At 48.5% G+C, this 20,181-nt stretch overlaps 2 protein-coding genes across 3 annotated transcripts in view; both read right to left on the bottom strand.

Annotated features, from left to right (window-relative positions):
- LOC126195545 (cyclin-dependent kinase inhibitor 1C-like) overlaps window positions 1–11,324 on the bottom strand; it is a 145,019-nt gene extending 133,695 nt beyond the window's left edge. Inside the window, exon 1 of the mRNA XM_049934169.1 lies at window positions 11,202–11,324. Within this exon, the coding sequence (XP_049790126.1) occupies window positions 11,202–11,324 (123 nt within the window). The remainder of the gene's footprint in view (window positions 1–11,201) is intronic.
- Window positions 1–20,181, bottom strand: part of LOC126194700 (focal adhesion kinase 1) — a 775,803-nt gene that overhangs the window by 694,486 nt on the left and 61,136 nt on the right. The gene's annotated exons all lie outside the window — the stretch shown is intronic.

The raw sequence follows: 20,181 nt of genomic DNA, 5'->3' as shown, positions 1-20,181 counted from the left end.
GACCCCACCATGAGCTGGGATACCGTCCACAGGGGTGAGGTCATACCGCTCCGAGGTATAGTGGGTAAAGGCAATACGGTCAGTCGGGCGCAACTTGGTTTCCTGGAGACTAAGGACGAGCGGACAGTGCAGGCGGAGGAGCAGTTGTAATTCCTCCCGATTAGATCGAATACCTCTTATGTTCCAATGTAGCAAGGCCATCGCTAGTCAAAAAAGAGGGGGAACGAGACGGGGGAAGAGCTGGTCAACTCGACGGCCGCGGAGGGCCAGGTTTCGAGGGAACAACGCTACAACCGGCGGGAGGCGGATCCTGTTCCATCGAGTCGTCGCCAGCTGCGGCCGCTGTCCCTGGTGGTGTAGGAGGGGCAGCATCATTTGCCGACAAGAGGCCAGCTGAGCGCCTGGCAGCAGAGCGTCCCGGCGAAACTGAGGATGGCCGGGAGCAGCGACTCACGGATGGAGCGTCAGACGAAACGCGCCGGGGTGGAGAGGGGGATAGAGACTTCTTCTTGGGGGCCTTCTTGGAAGTCCGAGGAGGCACAGGGGTGGTGGGCTGGACCCGAAGAAGGTCCTCACGCGGGGGGTCCGTTTTGGAACGCCGGACCTCGGAAGCTGGGGTCCGGAACGTTTCCCCGATGGACGCCTGAGAAGAGGATCGCTTCTCAGGCGGCGGGGGGGGGGGAGGAGGAGGAGGAGGAGGAGGAAGGCTGGCCCCTGGGGCAGAGGGGGCTGGGGCCACGGGGGAGGAGGATTTGGAAGGGAGGGATTTGGGAGGCGGAGGCAGAGACCCCGGATGGGGGGAGGAGGCGGAGGAGGGACAGGATAGGGGTCAGGATACCGCGGAAGGAGGGGACACAACTGAGGCAAACGAAGTGGTCAACGGCACGGGGTGGAGGCGGTCATACTTCTTCCTGGCCTCAGAATAAGAGAGACGATCCAAAGTTTTGAGTTCTTGTATCTTCTTCTCCTTCTGATATGCGGGGCAGTCTGAGGATCTAGGCGAGTGGATGCCAGGACAATTAACGCACCGAGGTAGTGGGGTGCATGTATGTTCCTCACGAAGAGGACGTCCACAATCGCCACAAAGGGGCTCAGCCTCACACCGTGAAGACTTGTGCCCAAAGCGCAAACACCGAAAACAGCGCATAGGAGGCGGGACGTAAGGTCGCACGTCGCACCGGTAGCACATCACCTTTACCTTCTCCAGGAGAACGTCCCCCTCGAAGGCGAGGATAAAGGCCCCGGTGTCGATGCGACAGTCTTTGGGGCCGCGCTGGACTCGCCGGACGAAATGTACGCCTCGGCGCTCCAGGTTGGCCCTGAGCTCCTCATCAGATTGCAGCAGGAGGTCCCAATGAAAAATAACCCCCTGCGTCCTATTTAGTGCCAGATGCGGGACAATGGACACTGGGATATCCCCTAGGCAGTCGCACGCCTGGAGCGCCGCCGACTGTGTGGCGGAAGTGGTCTTTATAAGAACGGACCCCGAACGCATCTTACTGAGAGCCTCGATTTCCCCGAAGATGTCCTCAATGTGCTGAACAAAGAACATGGGCTTGGAGGTGGCAAACGTCCCCCCATCGGTTCGAGAACAGACCAAATAGCGGGGAAAGTACTTCGCCCCAAGCCGGCGGGCCTGTCCCTCCTCCCAGGGAGTGGCTAAGGGGGAAAGGGCAGGAGAACCAGAACTACAGACAGTACCTTTCCGTTTGAAAGACTCGGCCGCAGAGCGACCTGATACGTGTTGACGTTTCATCTGCGAAACGTCCGCCCCGATACCACCCACTCCGACCAGGGTCTCTCCCCACGGGCGCCACCCAGCCTCAGCATGGGCCACCTGGCAGGATGACCGTTGTCGGGAGTCCTGATGCCCCAAGGAGACGGGCATCTACTCCTTGGCCGACGTGGGGAGGGTGCAGCTCAGGTATCGGCAGTACGATCCCTGTGTTGTCAGGGGGCTACAACCTAGAGGGTACAGACGACCCCACCACAACGGGCTGGCTACCGTGCTGGATTTCTGGTGCCAAGGAAAGACCATCATGATCGTAGGTGCAGATGGGGACGCACTATGGGCGTAACTTGTACAACCCATCAGGCGTTGAGGCCCAATGTGAGGAATAGTGGGTATGGTTACAACGCCGTTACAATGCTGAGTGCCAAGGTCTTAGTGCACTGAGCACCATGCGGGAAATGAACCGAAGTGGGTGGGAAAAGGAGACAGTAATTCGGATACGCAGGAGAACTACGAACGTGTGCAATGTAACTGGCCAACAGTTGTTTACGCCTAACTCGCAATGGAGGGACTCCGGCCTCCACAGGACACTAGTCACCAGATTCGTTCTTAGAGCTCCCGTCTCTAGGCGAACGCCACAGTGGTGCACTTAGTCGAGTACACGCAACGCTGAGGGCGCCGCCGAACAGTAAAGCAGACTCCCATAATCAAGGGAGGATTGAACAAGGGCTCTGTAGAGCTGCAGCAGCGTAGAGCCATCTGCACCCCAGTTGTGTTACTCAGGCAACGGAGGGCATTGAGGTACTGCCAGCAGTTCCGCTTAAGCTGACGAAGGTGAGGAAGCCAAGTCAATCGGGCGTCGAAAACCAGTCTTAAGAATCGATATGTCTCCACCACAGTGAGTGGATCGCCATTAAGGTAAAGTTCTGGTTCCGGATGAACGGTACGGCGGCGACAAAAGTGCATAACACACGACTTTGTGGGCGAAAACAGGAAACTGTGGGCTAGAGCCCATGACTGCGCCTTGTGGATGGCTCCCTGTAGGCGCCGCTCAGCAACACCAGAACTTATGGAGCGGTACGAAATACAGAAGTCGTCTGCATACAGAGAAGGTGGACGGACGACCCTACAGTTGCTGCTAAACCATTAATGGTGACTAAAAATAGAGATACACTCAATACAGAGCCCTGCGGGACCCCATTCTCCTGGATATGGGGGGAACTATGGGAGGCACCAACTTGGACACGGAAAGAACGAAGTGACAGGAAATTATGGATAAAAATCGAGATTAGGCCCTGGAGACCCCACTCACATAATGTAGCAAGGATATGATGTCGCCAGGTAGTGTCATACGTTTTGGTAAATCAAAACAGACGGCAACCAGGTGTTGTCGTCTGGAAAAGGCTGTTCGGATGGCAGACTCGAGGGACAGAGAGTAGGCCATGTGACTCCAGGACCGAACCCACTGCCGACACACCATATATTCCAGCAGCTTACAAAGAACGTTGGTGAGGCGGATGGGGCGATAGCTATCCACATCAAGCGGGTTTTTACCGGGTTTAATCATCTGACTGTGGATCCGATCTGGCCTAGGAGCTGTGTCAGGGCAATGTGCAAGGGTACTGAGGAGATCACATTCTATAAATGGGGCGTTATAGGATTCACTGTGGCGTGAAGTGAACGAGAGGACTTTCCTTTCCAGCCGACATTTGAAAGTGCGAAAGGCTGGGGGATAAATCTCTGACGCAGAGCCTCGAGCATAGTGCTCAGCAAAGTGCTCGGCAATCGCTTTTGCGTCGGTACATAACGCACCATTTATGTAAACATCGGGAACACCTGTTGGAGTCTGGTACCCGAAAACACGTTTGATCTTTGCCCAGATTTAGTAAGGTAACGTATGGCACCCAATGGCCGAGACGTATCTCTCCCAACACTCCTGCTTCCGTCGTTTGATAAGTTGGCGAAAGCGGGCACAGAGCCGTTTAAAGGCTATGAGGTGCTCCAGGGAAGGGTGCCGCTTATGCCACTGTAGAGCTCGCCGATGCTCCTTAATTGCTTCGCGACTTACGGCGACCACCAAGGGGCTGCCTTTCGCCGGTGGCACCCTAAAGAACGAGGAATCGCGTTTTCTGCCGCAGAAACAATTGTGCTAGTCACCTGCTCAAGCATCACATCGATGGTACCGTGTGGGGGAGAATGGTTCAAATGGCTCTGAGCACTATGCGACTTAACTTCTGAGGTCATCAGTCCCCTAGAACTTAGAACTACTTAAACCTAACTAACCTAAGGACATCACACACATCCATGCCCGAGGCAGGATTCGAACCTGCGACCGTAGCGGTCGCTCGGTACCAGACTGTAGCGCCTAGAACCGCACGGCCACTCCGACCGGCTTGTGGGGGAGATTCAACGGTGACAGCAGAGGTGAAAGTTCCCAGTACGCCTTGTTTAAAGCCCATCTGGGCAGGCGTCCGTGTGCCTGAGGCTGGGACAGGAAGATGGGGAAGTGGTCACTACCACATAGGTCGTCATGTGCTCTCCAGTGGATAGATGGGAGAAATCTTGGGCTGCAAATTGATAAATCAAGGCCGATTAACTACCATGAGCCACCTGGAAATGTGTGACGGTCCCAGTATTTAAAAGGCAGAGGTCGAACTGAGACAGTAAAGTTTCGACATCTCTGCCTCGGCCAGTAAGCACGGTGCCACCCCACAAGGGGTTATGGGCGTTAAAATCTCCCAAAAGTAGGAAAGGTTTAGGGAGTTGATCAATCAGTGCAGCTAATACATTCAGGGGTAATGCACCATCTGGAGGAAGATACACAATGCAGACAGTTATTTCCTGCGTCGTCCTTATTCTGACAGCCACAGGTTCAAGAGGGGTTTGAAGACTGAGTTTAGGTCATAAAAGCAAACTCCCCCTTACACTCGATTATAGTCGCTATGGTTCCTATAACATCACTAACAGCCGCACAGGGGAGAGATCCGCATTGCTGGGAACCAGGTTTCTTGTAGGGCAATGCAGAAAGCAGGCGTATAGCTTAACAGTTGCCGTAGTTCAGCCAGGCGGTGGAAAAAACCGCCGCAACTCCACTGGAGGATGACGTCATCGTGAGACTGGGAAGATTTGGAACATTCAATGAGGCAGTTTACACCTCAGGGTCACCTGCTGCCACCGACTTACCGCCTGAGCAGTCTATATCCGTTGTGTCTAAGGGTCTGGCGAGATCTAGGTCCTCAGCGTACGCCAGACTCTCCACCTCATCCTCAGACACAGAGCTTGTAGGTAGTGGTGGTGTGGGTGCCACCGCAGTGCCTTGGTTCTTGTGGGTCTTTTTTTTTAGATTTCTCTCGCTACTTAGGTTTGTCCAGCTGGGAGGGCTTCACTGATTCAGTCGGGACTGAGCCGAACTGTGAAGCCCTAAGACCAGCTACCTGTAGTTGATTCAGCCACTGGCAGGTGTCAGCTTGAACCTGCGAAGGGAGTGACCCAAGGGATCTCTTCCAGGCGAGAGAATCCAAAGAAGACTTACGTTTCTATGGCTGAGAAGTGGGAACTGACATCCCCGATGGTTGGTGGTGGGGTTGTTGCTCCTGGAATAGGTTGTGCAGGAGCAACAGGGAGGGAAGTGCTCCCCACCATCAAGTGGGTGCAGCTGGAGTCTGATGGCTCTGAGTGAAAACTGAACACGGTGAAACGGAAGATGGTAGAAACGTTGTTGTAGCGGCGGCGTATGTTGACGTCATGTGCACAGGATGTAGCCTCTCATATGTTCTTAGCCTCAGTGTAGGTCAGTCAGTCCCGGGTCTTGTATTCCATTATTTTTCTTTCATTCTGAAGAATCCTGCAATCTGGCGAGCACGGCGAATGGTGCTCTCCACAGTTAACATAGATGGGAACTGGGGCACAGGGAGTATTGGGACGTGAAGGATGTGCACAATCCCGACAGGTGACGCTGGAAGTACAGCAGGAAGACATATGGCCGAACTTCCAGCACTTAAAGCACTGCATTGGGGCAGGGATATATGGCTTTACGTCACAGCAGTAGACTATTACCTTGACATTCTCGGGTAATGTGTCACCCTCAGAGGCCAAGATGAAGGCAGCAGTGGCAACCTGATTATCCCTCGGACCCGGTGGACGCGCTGGACGAAATGGAATATTTAAGCTCTTATGGGGCGTGATGGAAACAGAAACATCCCCCAGCTTGTCACAGGCGAGTAGTGCCCGTGCCTGGGCCGAGGATGCTGTTTTGATCAAGACTGACACTGACTGCATTTTAGAGTAGTCCCCTACCTCTCCAAACGTGTCCTCTAAATCAGGCTGTTCCAGCTCGTTGTGAGCCGCGAAGCGCTCCCCGCTCCAGGGAGCCGCGTCCCTCGCTGTGACCATTCAAGTGGGCCGGCACGCCGGCACGTGGCACGGCTGGCTGAGGCAGGCGGCAAGGCAAGCGTTTTGATGTGCCAGCGGCGTCTTAGCTGCTAAGACATGGTGACGTGCTACACCAGGAAATACGATGTTCAGGAAATAAATAAGAAACAACTGTTTTACAAGAAATTGCGTACTAAATTTATTGGGCCTCTGTAGCTTGACATTTTCTTTTCATTACAAGATCGCAAATATCAGGCGTCAAAGTGTTCGCAGCGTTAATGCAGAGGATGACCTTTTCATTGTTGCATCCTGAAGAAACGATCGTTCCTTACTTTTTACTATTTTCATTGCTGAGAAAAGCTGCTCACAACAATATGTAGATCCAAACATGCGCGTGATCTGAGCGGCATCGTTGTGAAGCTTGGGAAATGTTTTTTGCTGTAATGAATGATACCATCGTGACAAATCCAACGTGTTGTAGTACCTCTCTTTCAACAAAGTTGAATTTTGCAAATCAGTAATCTCTAATTGGAGTGACAATGACAAGTTATGGGGGGAAACTGAAAACGGAGTGCTGAACACCTTAAGTTCCATTTCCAAATTAATGAGGTCTCGGAATAGTGTTTCAAACGACGTGATGAGCTGCTTTAACTTTGCTTGGTATTCGCCGAAAGTAGTACCTTCAGGTAGTTTAAAAGAAGCAAGACGATTGAAGAACGTTAACTGTCCATTACTTATCTGCCTCTCAAATAAACGTAACTTTTCCATGAACGCTTTGATCTGGTCGTGCATGTCAACGATTAGCTGCCCTTTGCCCTGCAAAGACAGATTTAAATTATTCAGATGCATAGTTTTGTCAGCTAGGAACGCCAGATCTGATATCCATTTTAGATCTTTCAGACAACGCATTTCTTCCCCTTTCATTTCGAGAAAAAGGGATATTTCCTCACGAATGGCAAAGAAAATATCAAGAACTATTCCCCGACTCCGCCAATGATCTGTACTGTGGTAGGGTATATCCCCATACTCCGCTTCCGTATCTTTCAGGAATCCTTTGAATTGGCGATGATTCATACCGTGACGCCGCACAAAATTCGCACACTTCACGACATCTTTCATTACGCCACTTAGCTCTGCTGTGCCTCTTGGTGAATAAAACAATGAAGAGTCAAAATGTCTTTCCCGAATTCGTCCCTGAGTTTATTTTTCGAACGAGAAGCAAAACCTTGGTGACGCCCGATTATTTGTGGTGCACCGTCTGTCGCTACAGAATGGAGCTTATCCCACGGCAAATTCATATTGTCCACTGATGCACAAACAGCTTCAAAAATAGAATGATATTTTCACTCTGCAGCGGAGTGTGCGCTGATATGAAACTTCCTGGCAGATTAAAACTGTGTGCCCGACCGAGACTCGAACTCGGGACCATTGCCTTTCGCGGGCAAGTGCTCTACCATCTGAGCTACCGAAGCACGACCCACGCCCGGTCTCACAGCTTCACTTCTGCCAGTATCTCGTCTCCTACCTTCCAAACTTTACAGAAGCTCTCCTCCGAACCTTCCATTCTGGAAACATCCCCCAGGCTGTGGCTAAGCCATGTCTCCGCAATATCCTTTCTTTCAGGAGTGCTAGTTCTGCAAGGTTCGCAGGAGAGCTTCTGTAAAGTTTGGAAGGTAGGAGACGAGATACTGGCAGAAGTGAAGCTGTGAGACCGGGCGTGAGTCGTGCTTCGGTAGCTCAGATGGTACAGCACTTGCCCGCGAAAGGCAAAGGTCCCGAGTTCGAGTCTCGGTCGGGCACACAGTTTTAACCTGCCAGGAAGTTTCAGCTTCAAAAATGTCACGTCCTGTTGCGGTGTAATCGAGTGGTACCACATCCAAGAGTTCTTCAGTTACTTGCAGCTCCATATCGACACCACGCACAAAGACTGCAAGCTGAGCACAGTCCTATATGTCGGTGCTTTCGTCAAGCGCTAGAGAAAATGCAACAAAGCTCTCCGCCTTTTTCCTGAGCTGTGTCTCTAAATCCGCTGCCATGTCCAGGATTCGACGAGACATTGTTTGCTTCGACAGGCAAACCCCTTCAATTGCCTGCACCTCCCTTGGAAACAAACATTCTGCAACTGCTACCATGCACGATTTTACGAGTGGTCCCACCGAAAACAGCTTACCACTCATCGCAATGATGTGAGCGACCCTGTAGCTTGCCCGAATTGCAGATTCAGTAGTGTTTTCTCCGCTTTCACCTGAAAATTATAAACGCATTACAGAAGACGAACTATGATGCATGTTTTGATACCCTCCGTATTACGAAACCGTTTTTAAACTTACCTCTCCTGGTATGTCGTTCTTAAGCCTGGCTACCAGTTCTCTGCGTGCAACGCCTTCTACCTGATCGTAGTGCGCTGCGTGAAGACGTGTATAATGTCGTTGTATATTGTACCTCTTCACAGAATTAAATACTTCATGACATACAAGACACTGCGGACGAGCATCCCTCTCAATGAATAGAAAGGTATCCTCCAATAGGGGTATAGCGCTCCTGTGGCTAGTCATAGCTGTCATTGAACACGGATTATTGCGTCAGTTGCGGCTGCATGCGGCCAGGGGGCAGTGAGTTCGCTTTCCCCCTCCAAGCGGGCTCCGAGCTGCCGCAGTGAGCGCTCCGGAGCGCTCCGGCTCCCTGGAGCTCGGTTGGAACAGCCTGCTCTAAATGCTCCACAAAAAACAAAGTTTTCACTGACTAGTATCATTCCCCATCAACTCTCGTACATACAAGGTACTGGGGTGAATAAGCTTTGCTGCCAACCTTAGCCTGTCATTGCTCCCATGGTGTGGACAGGGAGTGGGGGTGGGGCACGATTTGGGGTCGTATTTCTTAGCATTGAAGTTAGACCTTGAACGCCTAGAGACTGCTGGTGTTTGACTACCAGCAAGAGATGATGTACTACGTCTCATGGCATGTCATCCGCCCTGATGCCCCCACTCTGAGCAGAAGCCCTCCCCACGGGCGCCACCCAGCCTCAGCCATGGCCACCTGGCAGGATGTCCATTGCCGAGAGTGCCGATACCCCCGAGTAATGGGTATCTACTCCTTGGAGTCAACAGCGCAGGCAACAGCAGAGTGATCCCTGTGTGGTCAGGGGGCTACAATTAACAGTGTACATGGCGGCCCCACCACAACGGACTAGCTACCGTGCTGGATATCAGGTGTAAACGAGCTAAGAAGTCCATTACCGTCGACAGCGCAGAAAGTGACACTGCACAGAGAATGGGGGAAAACGCACCCAGGTGGGTGACCTCGCCCAAAAGCAGGAGAATGAACAGAAGTGCAGATCCACTTCGATGAAGGATGTGAGATGTATCAGGGCATGATGGACTCCGTGCACCATGTAAGGCACCCTTCCCAAATTGGCTCACTCATGGGGAAAATTTTGAAAAATGTTGGTCAGACCCTACAGGGGACCATCACATAAAGGCTGAAGCGTGTGAGACTCCTTTTAGTCACCTCTTATGACAGGCAGGAATACCTCAGGCCTATTCTAACCCCTGGACCCACAGGGGGATGTCACGTGGGATTAATAGAAGAGGGACCACACATATTGTATAGGGGACGGACCCTCTACCTGCCGGATGGTTACAATTAAAGTGCAGCTATTCACGGAGGTCCAGTGCGGGTTGTAATTATCGTATAGCAGCGACACTTGGTAGATATGCTGATGCTATGCGGGACCCATTTACGTTGGAAAAAAATTAGTTCCAATTTTGGTCACCTGGTGCAAATCTGCCGGCCGCGGTGGTCTAGCGGTTCTAGGCGCGCAGTCCGGAACCGCGCGACTGCTACGGTCGCAGGTTCGAATCCTGCCTCGGGCATGGATGTGTGTGATGTCCTTAGGTTAGTTAGGATTAAGTAGTTCTAAGTTCTAGGGGACTGATGACCACAGATGTTAAGTCCCATAGTGCTCAGCACCTTGGTGCAAATCTGGCGCTGTATAGCATCCCGGCAACGACTCTGGTGCTCATATTGAATAAATTTTGTAAGTGGTGATCAATAATAAAATGAACATTATGCCTTTCTCAATTGTTAGGCCTTTTTGGCTCACAGTTCGTTCCCAGTTCATTAAATACCAGAACACTTTTGTTCGTTTTTCTTCCGTCCACAGTGCCAGATTTGCAACTCTTGGCCAAAACTTGAAATATTTTTTTTTCCTAGTGTAAATCGACTTGGCATTAATACCATTAGAAATCTACCAAGTTTCGCTGCCACCCGATAATTACAGCGCACACTGGACCTATGCCAGTACCTGCACTTTAATTATAAACACCTGTTAGTTACAGCAACACTCCTATCAGTTTTGTAGCCTGTCAGCAGCACCCATGGGGAACTGGTTGGAGGTACTTGTGTAGAGTTTCACGCCCGTGCCGGCAATGGTGGCCGAGCGGTTCTAGGCGCTACAGTCTGGAACCGAGCGACCGCTATGGTGGCAGGTTCGAATCCTGCCTCGGGCATGGATGTGTGTGATGTCCTTAGGTTAGTTAGGTTTAATTAGTTCTAAATTCTAGGCGACTGATGACCTCAGAAGTTAAGTCGCATAGTGCTCAGAGCCATTTGAACCATTTTTCACGCCCGTACAGCGAGTTCAGTCAGAAGAACTCTCCACCACCTTTCCTAGTGTCAGTCTGTTACAGGGGTGATGGCCCAGATTAGCCACATCTTTGAGGTGTTGGCGTCGAGACGCTGTAGCACTGCACGTCTCTTGACAGGGTCCCCCAGCACTGTGGCAGCGTGACTAAAGGAGAGAACACCATCGTAGTCCAGCGGGCAATTCCACATGGGATGTTAAGGAGATACGTTGCTACGAGGCATATGAGCGCACTCCGTTTTCACGCGTCTCACCATCATGGCTGGTCTGGTCTTTCGGACACGGCGTGCTGGTACAGAGCCGTCCTATTCTGTTACAGACAGCAGTATATTGAAGTTAGTTTGCTCTACTGCTGATAGTACCGCCTGCTGGCAATGCCAGTAAAGTTATTCAGTAGTACCAAACTCGTCTGACAAACGTTCTCGATATGGAGTAACAGTAGGAGGCCGCACACACGTTCTCTCCTGCGGACGCCGCGGCGATGGCCGATACGACCGGAACAGGAACCGGAGCCGCCGCTTCCGCCGGCGCCAGCACCAACACCGCCGCGGGCACGCACTTCCGGCGGGGCGCGCGCATGCGCCAAGCTGCTCCGCGCTGACGCAAGCTCCGCCCACACTCCTGCCAAGTCGTAGCACGGCGGCGCGTGGGAACTGGCCCTGCGTGCACCGGCGGACAGAGACGCTGAATACACGTGGAGTACCGTACCCCTAGAGACCAACTTTTTCGAAAATACCGGATTAAGACATCGATAGTGGATAGTGTGGGGGGACGTGTGGGTGTCTGAATTCACCGTCAGCTACTTATCGTGTCAAAATTATGTTACAATTAATAAAATATTCACGGCTATTATGCCGTGGTCGGCTGAATTTTCCATTAAAATCCAACGTTTCATCCCCATCTGCGGAAGTCATTTTACTGTCAGTTGCAAGCCTAGGTGTGAATCGCACATTCAAAAATGGCTCTGAGCACTATGGGACTCAACTGCTGAGGTCATTAGTCCCCTAGAACTTAGAACTAGTTAAACCTAACTAACCTAAGGACATCACAAACATCCATGCCCGAGGCAGGATTCGAACCTGCGACCGTAGCGGTCTTGCGGTTCCAGACTGCAGCGCCTTTAACCGCACGGCCACTTCGGCCGGCTAATCGGACATTCACAGGAGCTATTATCCCCCTGGAAAATCCATTCGACCACGGCATAACAGCCCGGAATATACTATTAATTGTGATATTTCCGGCCGTGAAAGTTTCCATTTTACAAAATTATATTACACGTATACAGTTATCTTATTATCTGTTAATAACGATTCAGACTAGCCTTCGGTCATAGTTAGAGAAGTGCAGGCCAGTTACTTGGCTCAGTGCTTGAATCATCCTAGATCGAATAAAGCAAATGTCAAGACGGTTCCTTTCTTTGGACATTACAAGAGCGACTTCCATCCCCGTACTTGTCCAGTCCGAGCCTGTGCTTCATTCTAACCACCTCGTCGTTAATCGGACGTCGAATTCTATGTTTCCTTGCGTTCGGACTTGAAGTTGGCTATATCGGATGCAGACGGTCTCATAAAAATCACGGCTTTCTTTGAGTAAGATGATTGGTGTCGGGCTACAATTCATTACATCAGACAGAAACAATTTATCGTCATACATACAAGTCTGCTCTCTAATTTCTGAGTTTCTCTTGGTATGGCTGACTGATCTCATGTTCTGCCTTTTATTGCTAACCCAGTGACACCGTATTTTGTGCGCTAAGTTATAGTTACCTTTTCACGGACAAATTGCCTGTTAGCTTCTCTATCCGGTTCTTCGGCCGGCGCGTGTCTGATAATGTTTTTGACGTCCACCACCTTCAATGGAAGATAAATCTTTGACAGTGCCAGTCACTTGTGCTGAGGAAACGTCGGCCGAAGAACCGGAGACAGAAGCCAAAAAGCAGTTCGCCAACCAGTGGCCACGGAAGCCTTAAAATTTTTGTAACTTCTCGTTTTTGGGTCTCAAAAGTCACGTACATTTTTGTTGAAGATCATCATAACCGCCGGTGAGTGTAGACATTATTTACATCCAATTGCAATTTCGACCTTAATTCCATTATCAACTGGTACTGTCAAAGCTAAGAAATACAGATTAGATCACACATTGTATATATCCAATTGCACGAACATGCCATGTATCCAACAGTAAATTCCAAAAATGGCAAAAATAATACATAATTTATATTTTTCAACATACATCAGATTTCAAAATCCTCCCACATGTAAGTTACATGAACTATTGCCAATAATACATCGTTCACACGAACAGCAATAAACCGTGGTTCTTACACAATGTTTACAAATGTAATGAGGCAGTTGCTGCGAAAATACATTCGCAAGTTTTATTTTTGTTGCTCTTCTCTGAGATAGTACATTCCAGCGAAACCTAATTATACATTTGTTGACAAAATACGCCTTTAAATATAATGATCTAGTCATAAGGTAAAAAAAGGGAAAGAAAGAAAAAGGAAAAAAGCTTCCGCAATACCTCTTGATAGTGACCTAGAAGCTGAAATTCCAATTGTGAAATACATGGGTTGGATGAAAAGTAGTGACAACACTGTGATAAAGGATATAGGACTTCACAGACAGACGTGCACCGTATTACAGCCTTGTCTCCACCACCTTCACCCCACACAGATGGAAGGTGTCGTATGCCGTCAGTGCGTCACTCACTCATTTTATTTTTTGGCGGGGGGGTGGGGGGGTTGTTTTGGGGGAGGAGACCAGACAGCAAGGTCATAGGTCACATCGGATTAGGGAAGGATGTCGGCCGTGCCCTTTGAAAGGAACCATCCCGTCATTTGTCTGGAGGGATTTAGGGAAATCACGGAAAACCTAAATCAGGAAGGCCGGACGCGGGATTGAACCGTCGTAATGCGTCCAGTGTGTCAGCGTGTCCATTTGTGTCGATTTCTGGCAAGGACCGCCCTGACGCCGCGGATGATGTCTTCTCTTGTGTTGCAGCGTGTGCCACGAAGAGGTTGCTTCATTTCGGCGAACAGGTCTTAATTAAACGGTGGACATTTCAGTATCAGCCACCCCTATGAAAGCACGAGCCCTGCACGAGGTCGTCGCGTGGAATCGTATACTGTCATGAAGGATGATCGGACGCAGTGTCAGACAGGACCGTCGCTTTCTTCTTAGTGCGGGACGAATACGATGTCGCAAGAAACTGTAGCAGTAGGCTGCAGTGACTGACTGTCCCTACAGTGTTTGAAAGCTTGAGCTGGTCTCCCGCACTTGCAGCCAATACACACTGCAACCGATTCAGACACAGCCATCGCCCCTCATTGCACTACTATACCGAGCGAGGTGGCGCAGTGGTTAGCACACTGGACTCGCATTAGGGAGGACGACGGTTCTTTCTGTCTTTTGGGATTCGCAGGGGATAATCCTCATCGACTATCTGGAAAAGGGTAAAACTATTGCAGGTGCATATTATTCATCGTGGACCGTTTGAAAACCGGTTTCAAGAAAAATGCCGGCGACTGGACCGCGAAAAAGGCCTTTTACATCACGACAATGCACCATCAAACACCTCACCAATTGTGGATGCAGAATTAATGGAAACAGGATTCCAACTCGTTTCACATCCCCCCTGTTCTCCAGACTTGGCTCCCTCGGACTATTATTTGTCCTGCAATTTGAAGAAATGGCTGGCGAGACAAAGATTTTATTCAAACAAGGAAGTGATTGCAGCAACTAATAGCTATTTTGCAGACTTGGACAGTTCCTATTATTCGGAAGGGATCGACAAATTAGAATAGCGTTGGACGAAGGGTATAAGTCTAAAAGGAGACTATGTCAAAAAATAAAAAAAAAATGTTTACCCCAAACACGTAAGTAGTTTTTATTTCTGCACGGACTTTTCAAACGCCCCTCGTACATGTGACGTCTGTTGTAGAATTAAAGAATACGTTTCATGCTCACGTACTACGACAGTTTTAGGCAAAGAAAATGGATGAAGGGTATAAGTCTAAAAGGAGACTATGTCAAAAAATAAAAAAGGTTTACCCCAAACACGTAAGTAATTTTTATTTTTGCACGGACTTTTCAAACGCCCCTCGTACATGTGACGTCTGTTGTAGAATTAAAGAATAAGTTTCATGCTCACGTACTAAGACAGTTTTAGGCAAAGAAAATCTCATTGATAAAAATCAACATAGATTCTAAAAACATCTTGCGAAACTCGGCTCGATCTATTTCACCATGACCCACACAGCGCTCAGGTTGATGCCGTGTTCTCCGAGTTCAAGGGGGCACCTGATATAGTTTCGCACTATCGTTTAGTGAACAAAATACGAGCTTACCGAGCATCGGACCTGATTTGTGATTGCCGGCAGGACTTACTTGGAGGTAAGAGGGTATTCTGAAAAGTAATGCCTCCGAAAATTCTTGAAGCTTTTTGAATAAAGTAAATGTTATTAACATTCTACATCTTTATTCTTCATGTCTACATATTTACTTCACAACGCAGCTGGAGCTGAACACATTTCCCCCAACGAGAGGGCAGTGTGCTGGTACCGTCACTGTACAATGGCTGACTTTGTTGACGGAGCCACGGCCTCCCCTCTGCTTGCACCGCTTAATCACTATCAGAGTGAAATCCTCGAAGGTTTTCTTTAGGTTTTGGAAACAGGTAAAAATCGGATGGGGCCAAGTCGGGACTGTATGGAGAGTGATCAATGTCAATGAGTCCGTGGCGCGGGACTGTTGTAGATGTCGCAGCGCTTGTGTGTTGTCTGGCACTGTCATGCTAAAGGAGAGGGTGCCTCATCTGTGGACGAAGTCCTCGAATTCGTAACTCGATTACAGCACACTGTTTCTCACTCATCGACACAAACTTACGTTACACACCACCTCGTTACATGCTACAATTCAGAGTCCTTTAACAGCACAGGGCTGCGAATATGTAGACACGAAGCACAAGGTGGTATAATGTTAATAACGTTTGTTTTATTTAAAAAGAAGCCAGAGTTTTCAAAATTCAGAGACATTAATTTTCAGTATTCCCTCGTAGAATTCAACACGTCGTCTTAACAGAGCGGAATCAACAGATGTAATCTCGTGAGTACTGAAAGAAGTGTAGTAGTAGGACCATTATTTTTGCAGTATATTTAATGATCTGTTGGATAAGGCCGAAAGTTTCATGAGACTGTTTGCAACTGATGAGGTTGTGTGTAAGAAGGTCGGAAGACTGTAGTGAATTGCGGGAAGGCCTGAAGACGATCGATGTTTGGGGCAGGGGCCGTCGCTTCATCCTCCTGAATCTAAATGAATATACCACACTGCGCATACAAGACACCTCCAGCTGAATGTCCACTTACAACAAGTATTAGGAAAAGCAGGCGCCAGACAGATTCACAGGAAAACTCTTAAGAAAATAATCCGCATGAGAAATTGCTTACAGAACACTTTCTCAACCGATTTTTGAGTACTCAGGTTGGATAAATATAACAGATAAAGAAGATCCAACGAATAGTGGCGCGTTTCGTCACGGGATTATTTACCCGGCGCGAGAGCGTTACGAAGATGCTCAACAAACTGCTGTGGCTGACGCTGCAAGAGAAGTGTTTTCGAACACAGAGAAGTTTCCTATAGAAATTCCGGGAGAGTACGTTCTGGGTAGAGTCGGGCAACATATCACTCCCTCCTAGATAAGTTTCGCGGAATGACCACGACGAGAACACATCGGAAGAAAACAAAACACATGGCCAACAGTACAACTTGTGAATCTCTTTACAGTCACGTAACCATTTGGAATAGAAGTAGAAAATGTCTGACATAATTTTTAGTTACTGTATTTAAACGTGAAAGATTTGGTGTAGGTCGTCCCAGTTCGATCACGTAACTTTTCCCCTCAAAATTAAGTCCTCCAAGTGGATGTTTTCACAGACTTTCCAGCATACATTTGTTGTTGTTGTGGTCTTCAGTCCTGAGACTGGTATGATGCAGCTCTCCATGCTACTCTATCCTGTGCAAGCTTCTTCATCTCCCAGTACCTACTGCAACCTACATCCTTCTGAATCTGCTTAGTGTATTGATCTCTTGGTCTCCCTCTACGATTTTTACCCTCCACGCTGCCCTCCAATGCTAAATTTGTGATCCCTTGATGCCTCAAAACATGTCCTACCAGCCGATCCCTTCTTCTAGTCAAGTTGTGCCACAAACTTCTCTTCTCCCCAATCCTATTCAATACCTCCTCATTAGTTACGTGATCTACCCACCTTATCTTCAGCATTCTTCTGTAGCACCACATTTCGAAAGCTTCTATTCTCTTCTTGTCCAAACTGGTTATCGTCCATGTTTCACTTCCATACATGGCTACACTCCATACAAATACTTTCAGAAATAACTTCCTGACACATCTATACTCGATGTTAACAAATTTCTCTTCTTCAGAAACGATTTCTTTGCCATTGCCAGTCTACATTTTATATCCTCTCTACTTCCACCATCATCAGTTATTTTGCTCCCTAAATAGCAAAACTCCTTTACTACTTTAAGTGTCTCATTTCCTAATCTAATCCCCACAGCATCACCCGATTTAATTTGACTACATTCCATTATCCTCGTTTTGCATTTATAATATGATATTAGTGGAGGTATATTCCGTCTATACAAATAATTCAAAATGGTTCAAATGGCTCTGAGCACTATGGGACTCAACTGCTGTGGTCATAAGTCCCCTAGAACTTAGAACTACTTAAACCTAACTAACCTAAGAACATCACACACATCCATGCCCGAGGCAGGATTCGAACCTGCGACCGTAGCAGTCGCACGGTTACAAATAATTGAAAGTTTGTTTATTGTCATATGTGTTCCGCTTCGTTTACTTGTGAAGCATCTTCAGTGGCGATTTCCAGCGCTGTTAGCCCATTTGTGTGATCCTGGAGATGTGTTCATTAGTCTCCGTGCTCCAGTTGGCTGATTTCCGGCGTTTTTTCACGCACATTTGATTCAATACAGGGTTATTACAAATGATTGAAGCGATTTCACAGCTCTACAATAACTTTATTATTTGAGATATTTTCACAATGCTTTGCACACACATACAAAAACTCAAAAAGTTTTTTTAGGCATTCACAAATGTTCGAAATGTGCCCCTTTAGTGATTCGGCAGACATCAAGCCGATAATCAAGTTCCTCCCACACTCGGCGCAGCATGTCCCCATCAATGAGTTCAAAAGCATTGTTGGTGCGAGCTCGCAGTTCTGGCACGTTTCTTGGTAGAGGAGGTTTAAACACTGAATCTTTTTTACATAACCCCACAGAAAGAAATCGCATGGGGTTAAGTCGGGAGAGCGTGGAGGCCATGACATGAATTGCTGATCATGATCTCCACCACGACCGGTCCATCGATTTTTCAATCTCCTGTTTAAGAAATGCCGAACATCATGATGAAGTGCGGTGGAGCACCATCCTGTTGAAAGATGAAGTCGGCGCTGTCGGTCTCCAGTTGTGGCATGAGCCAATTTTCCAGCATGTCCAGATACACGTGTCCTGTAACGTTTTTTTCGCAGAAGAAAAAGGGGCCGTAAACTTTAAACCGTGAGATTGCACAAAACACGTTAACTTTTGGTGAATTGCGAATTTGCTGCACGAATGCGTGAGGATTCTCTACCGCCCAGATTCGCACATTGTGTCTGTTCACTTCACCATTAAGAAAAAATGTTGCTTCATCACTGAAAACAAGTTTCGCGCTGAACGCATCCTCTTCCATGAGCTGTTGCAACCGCGCCGAAAATTCAAAGCGTTAGACTTTGTCATCGGGTGTCAGGGCTTGTAGCAATTGTAAACGGTAAGGCTTCTGCTTTAGCCTTTTCCGTAAGATTTTCCAAACCGTCGGCTGTGGTACGTTTAGCTCCCTGCTTGCTTTATTCGTCGACTTCCGCGGGCTCCGCGTGAAACTTGCCCGCACGCGTTCAACCGTTTCTTCGCTCACTGCAGGCCGACCCGTTGATTTCCCCTTACAGAGGCATCCAGAAGCTTTAAACTGCGCGTACCATCGCCGAATGGAGTTAGCAGTTGGTGGATCTTTGTTGAACTTCGTCCTGAAGTGTCGTTGCACTGTTACGACTGACTGATGTGAGTGCATTTCAAGCACGACATACGCTTTCTCGGCTCCTGTCGCCATTTTGTCTCACTGCGCTCTCGAGCGCTCTGGCGCAGAAACCTGAAGTGCGGCATCAGCCGAACAAAACTTTATGAGTTTTTCTACGTATCTGTAGTGTGTCGTGACCATATGTCAATGAATGGAGCTACAGTGAATTTATGAAATCGCTTCAATCATTTGTAATAGCCCTGTACATCGCTTACACCATTGGCACTTTGCATTTTGTGATCAACAACAAAAAATAGTGTGTGAAATCTTATGGGACTTAACTGCTAAGGTCATCAGTCCCTAAGTTTACACACTACTTAACCTAAATTATCCTAAGGACAAACACACACACCATGTCCATTATAATTATCCGGGCTGTTATGCCGTGGTCGGTTGATGAATTCCGTATTGTTTCCCAACGTTTCGTCTCCGACTGCGGGAGACATCTTCAAGGGGGTCCGTAGCTTGATGGAAGGTCCAACATACAAACAGTAGCGAGCCAGTGTGTGTGTTGGACCTTCCATCAAGCTACGGACCCCCTTGAAGATGTCTCCCGCAGTCGGAGACGAAACGTTGGGAAACAATACGGAATTCATCAACCGACCACGGCATAACAGCCCGGATAATTATAATGGACATGATATTTCCGGCCGTGAAAGTTTACATTTTAGTAAACACACACACACACACACACACACACACACACACACACACACACACACACACACACACACACACACACACGCCCGAGGGAGGACTCGGACCTCCCCCGGACAAGCCGCACAGTCCATGACTGCAGCGCCCTATACCGCTCGGCTAATCCCGCTGGGGTGTTCAACACGTTGAACACAAAATGTGAATTCAAGCGATGCATTTGATTCAACACATCGCATACAGCACTTACACAGTACATTTTGTGTTCAACATCTTCAACACAAAATGTAAAGTGTAAGTGATGTATGAGATGTATTGAATCAAATGTGGGTGAAAGAACGCCGGAAATCGGCCAACTGGAGCACGGAGACTAATGAACATATTGGCTAAGAGAGCTGGAAATCGCCGCCGAAGATGCTTCACAAACAAATGAAGCGAAAGCGTATGGCAGTAAACAAACTGCCGTCAATCAGCTGCACACATACAATATACCTCCACGAATTTTGAAGCAACTAAGGAAAGACCGAAAACAGAAGACATGTTTGTATCTTTTGAGGAGCCAGCTACTTCGTCTATATTGCTTCAGCAACCCAACATCACACGCAGAAATTAATTTAAACTCATTAAAAATACGCCT

Source organism: Schistocerca nitens, chromosome 7 (genome assembly GCF_023898315.1).
Source record: "Schistocerca nitens isolate TAMUIC-IGC-003100 chromosome 7, iqSchNite1.1, whole genome shotgun sequence".
In the NCBI taxonomy this organism is placed as follows: domain Eukaryota; kingdom Metazoa; phylum Arthropoda; class Insecta; order Orthoptera; family Acrididae; genus Schistocerca; species Schistocerca nitens.
The sequence above is the reverse complement of the archived record's forward strand: the minus strand, read 5'-3'. Positions and strand labels throughout refer to the sequence as shown.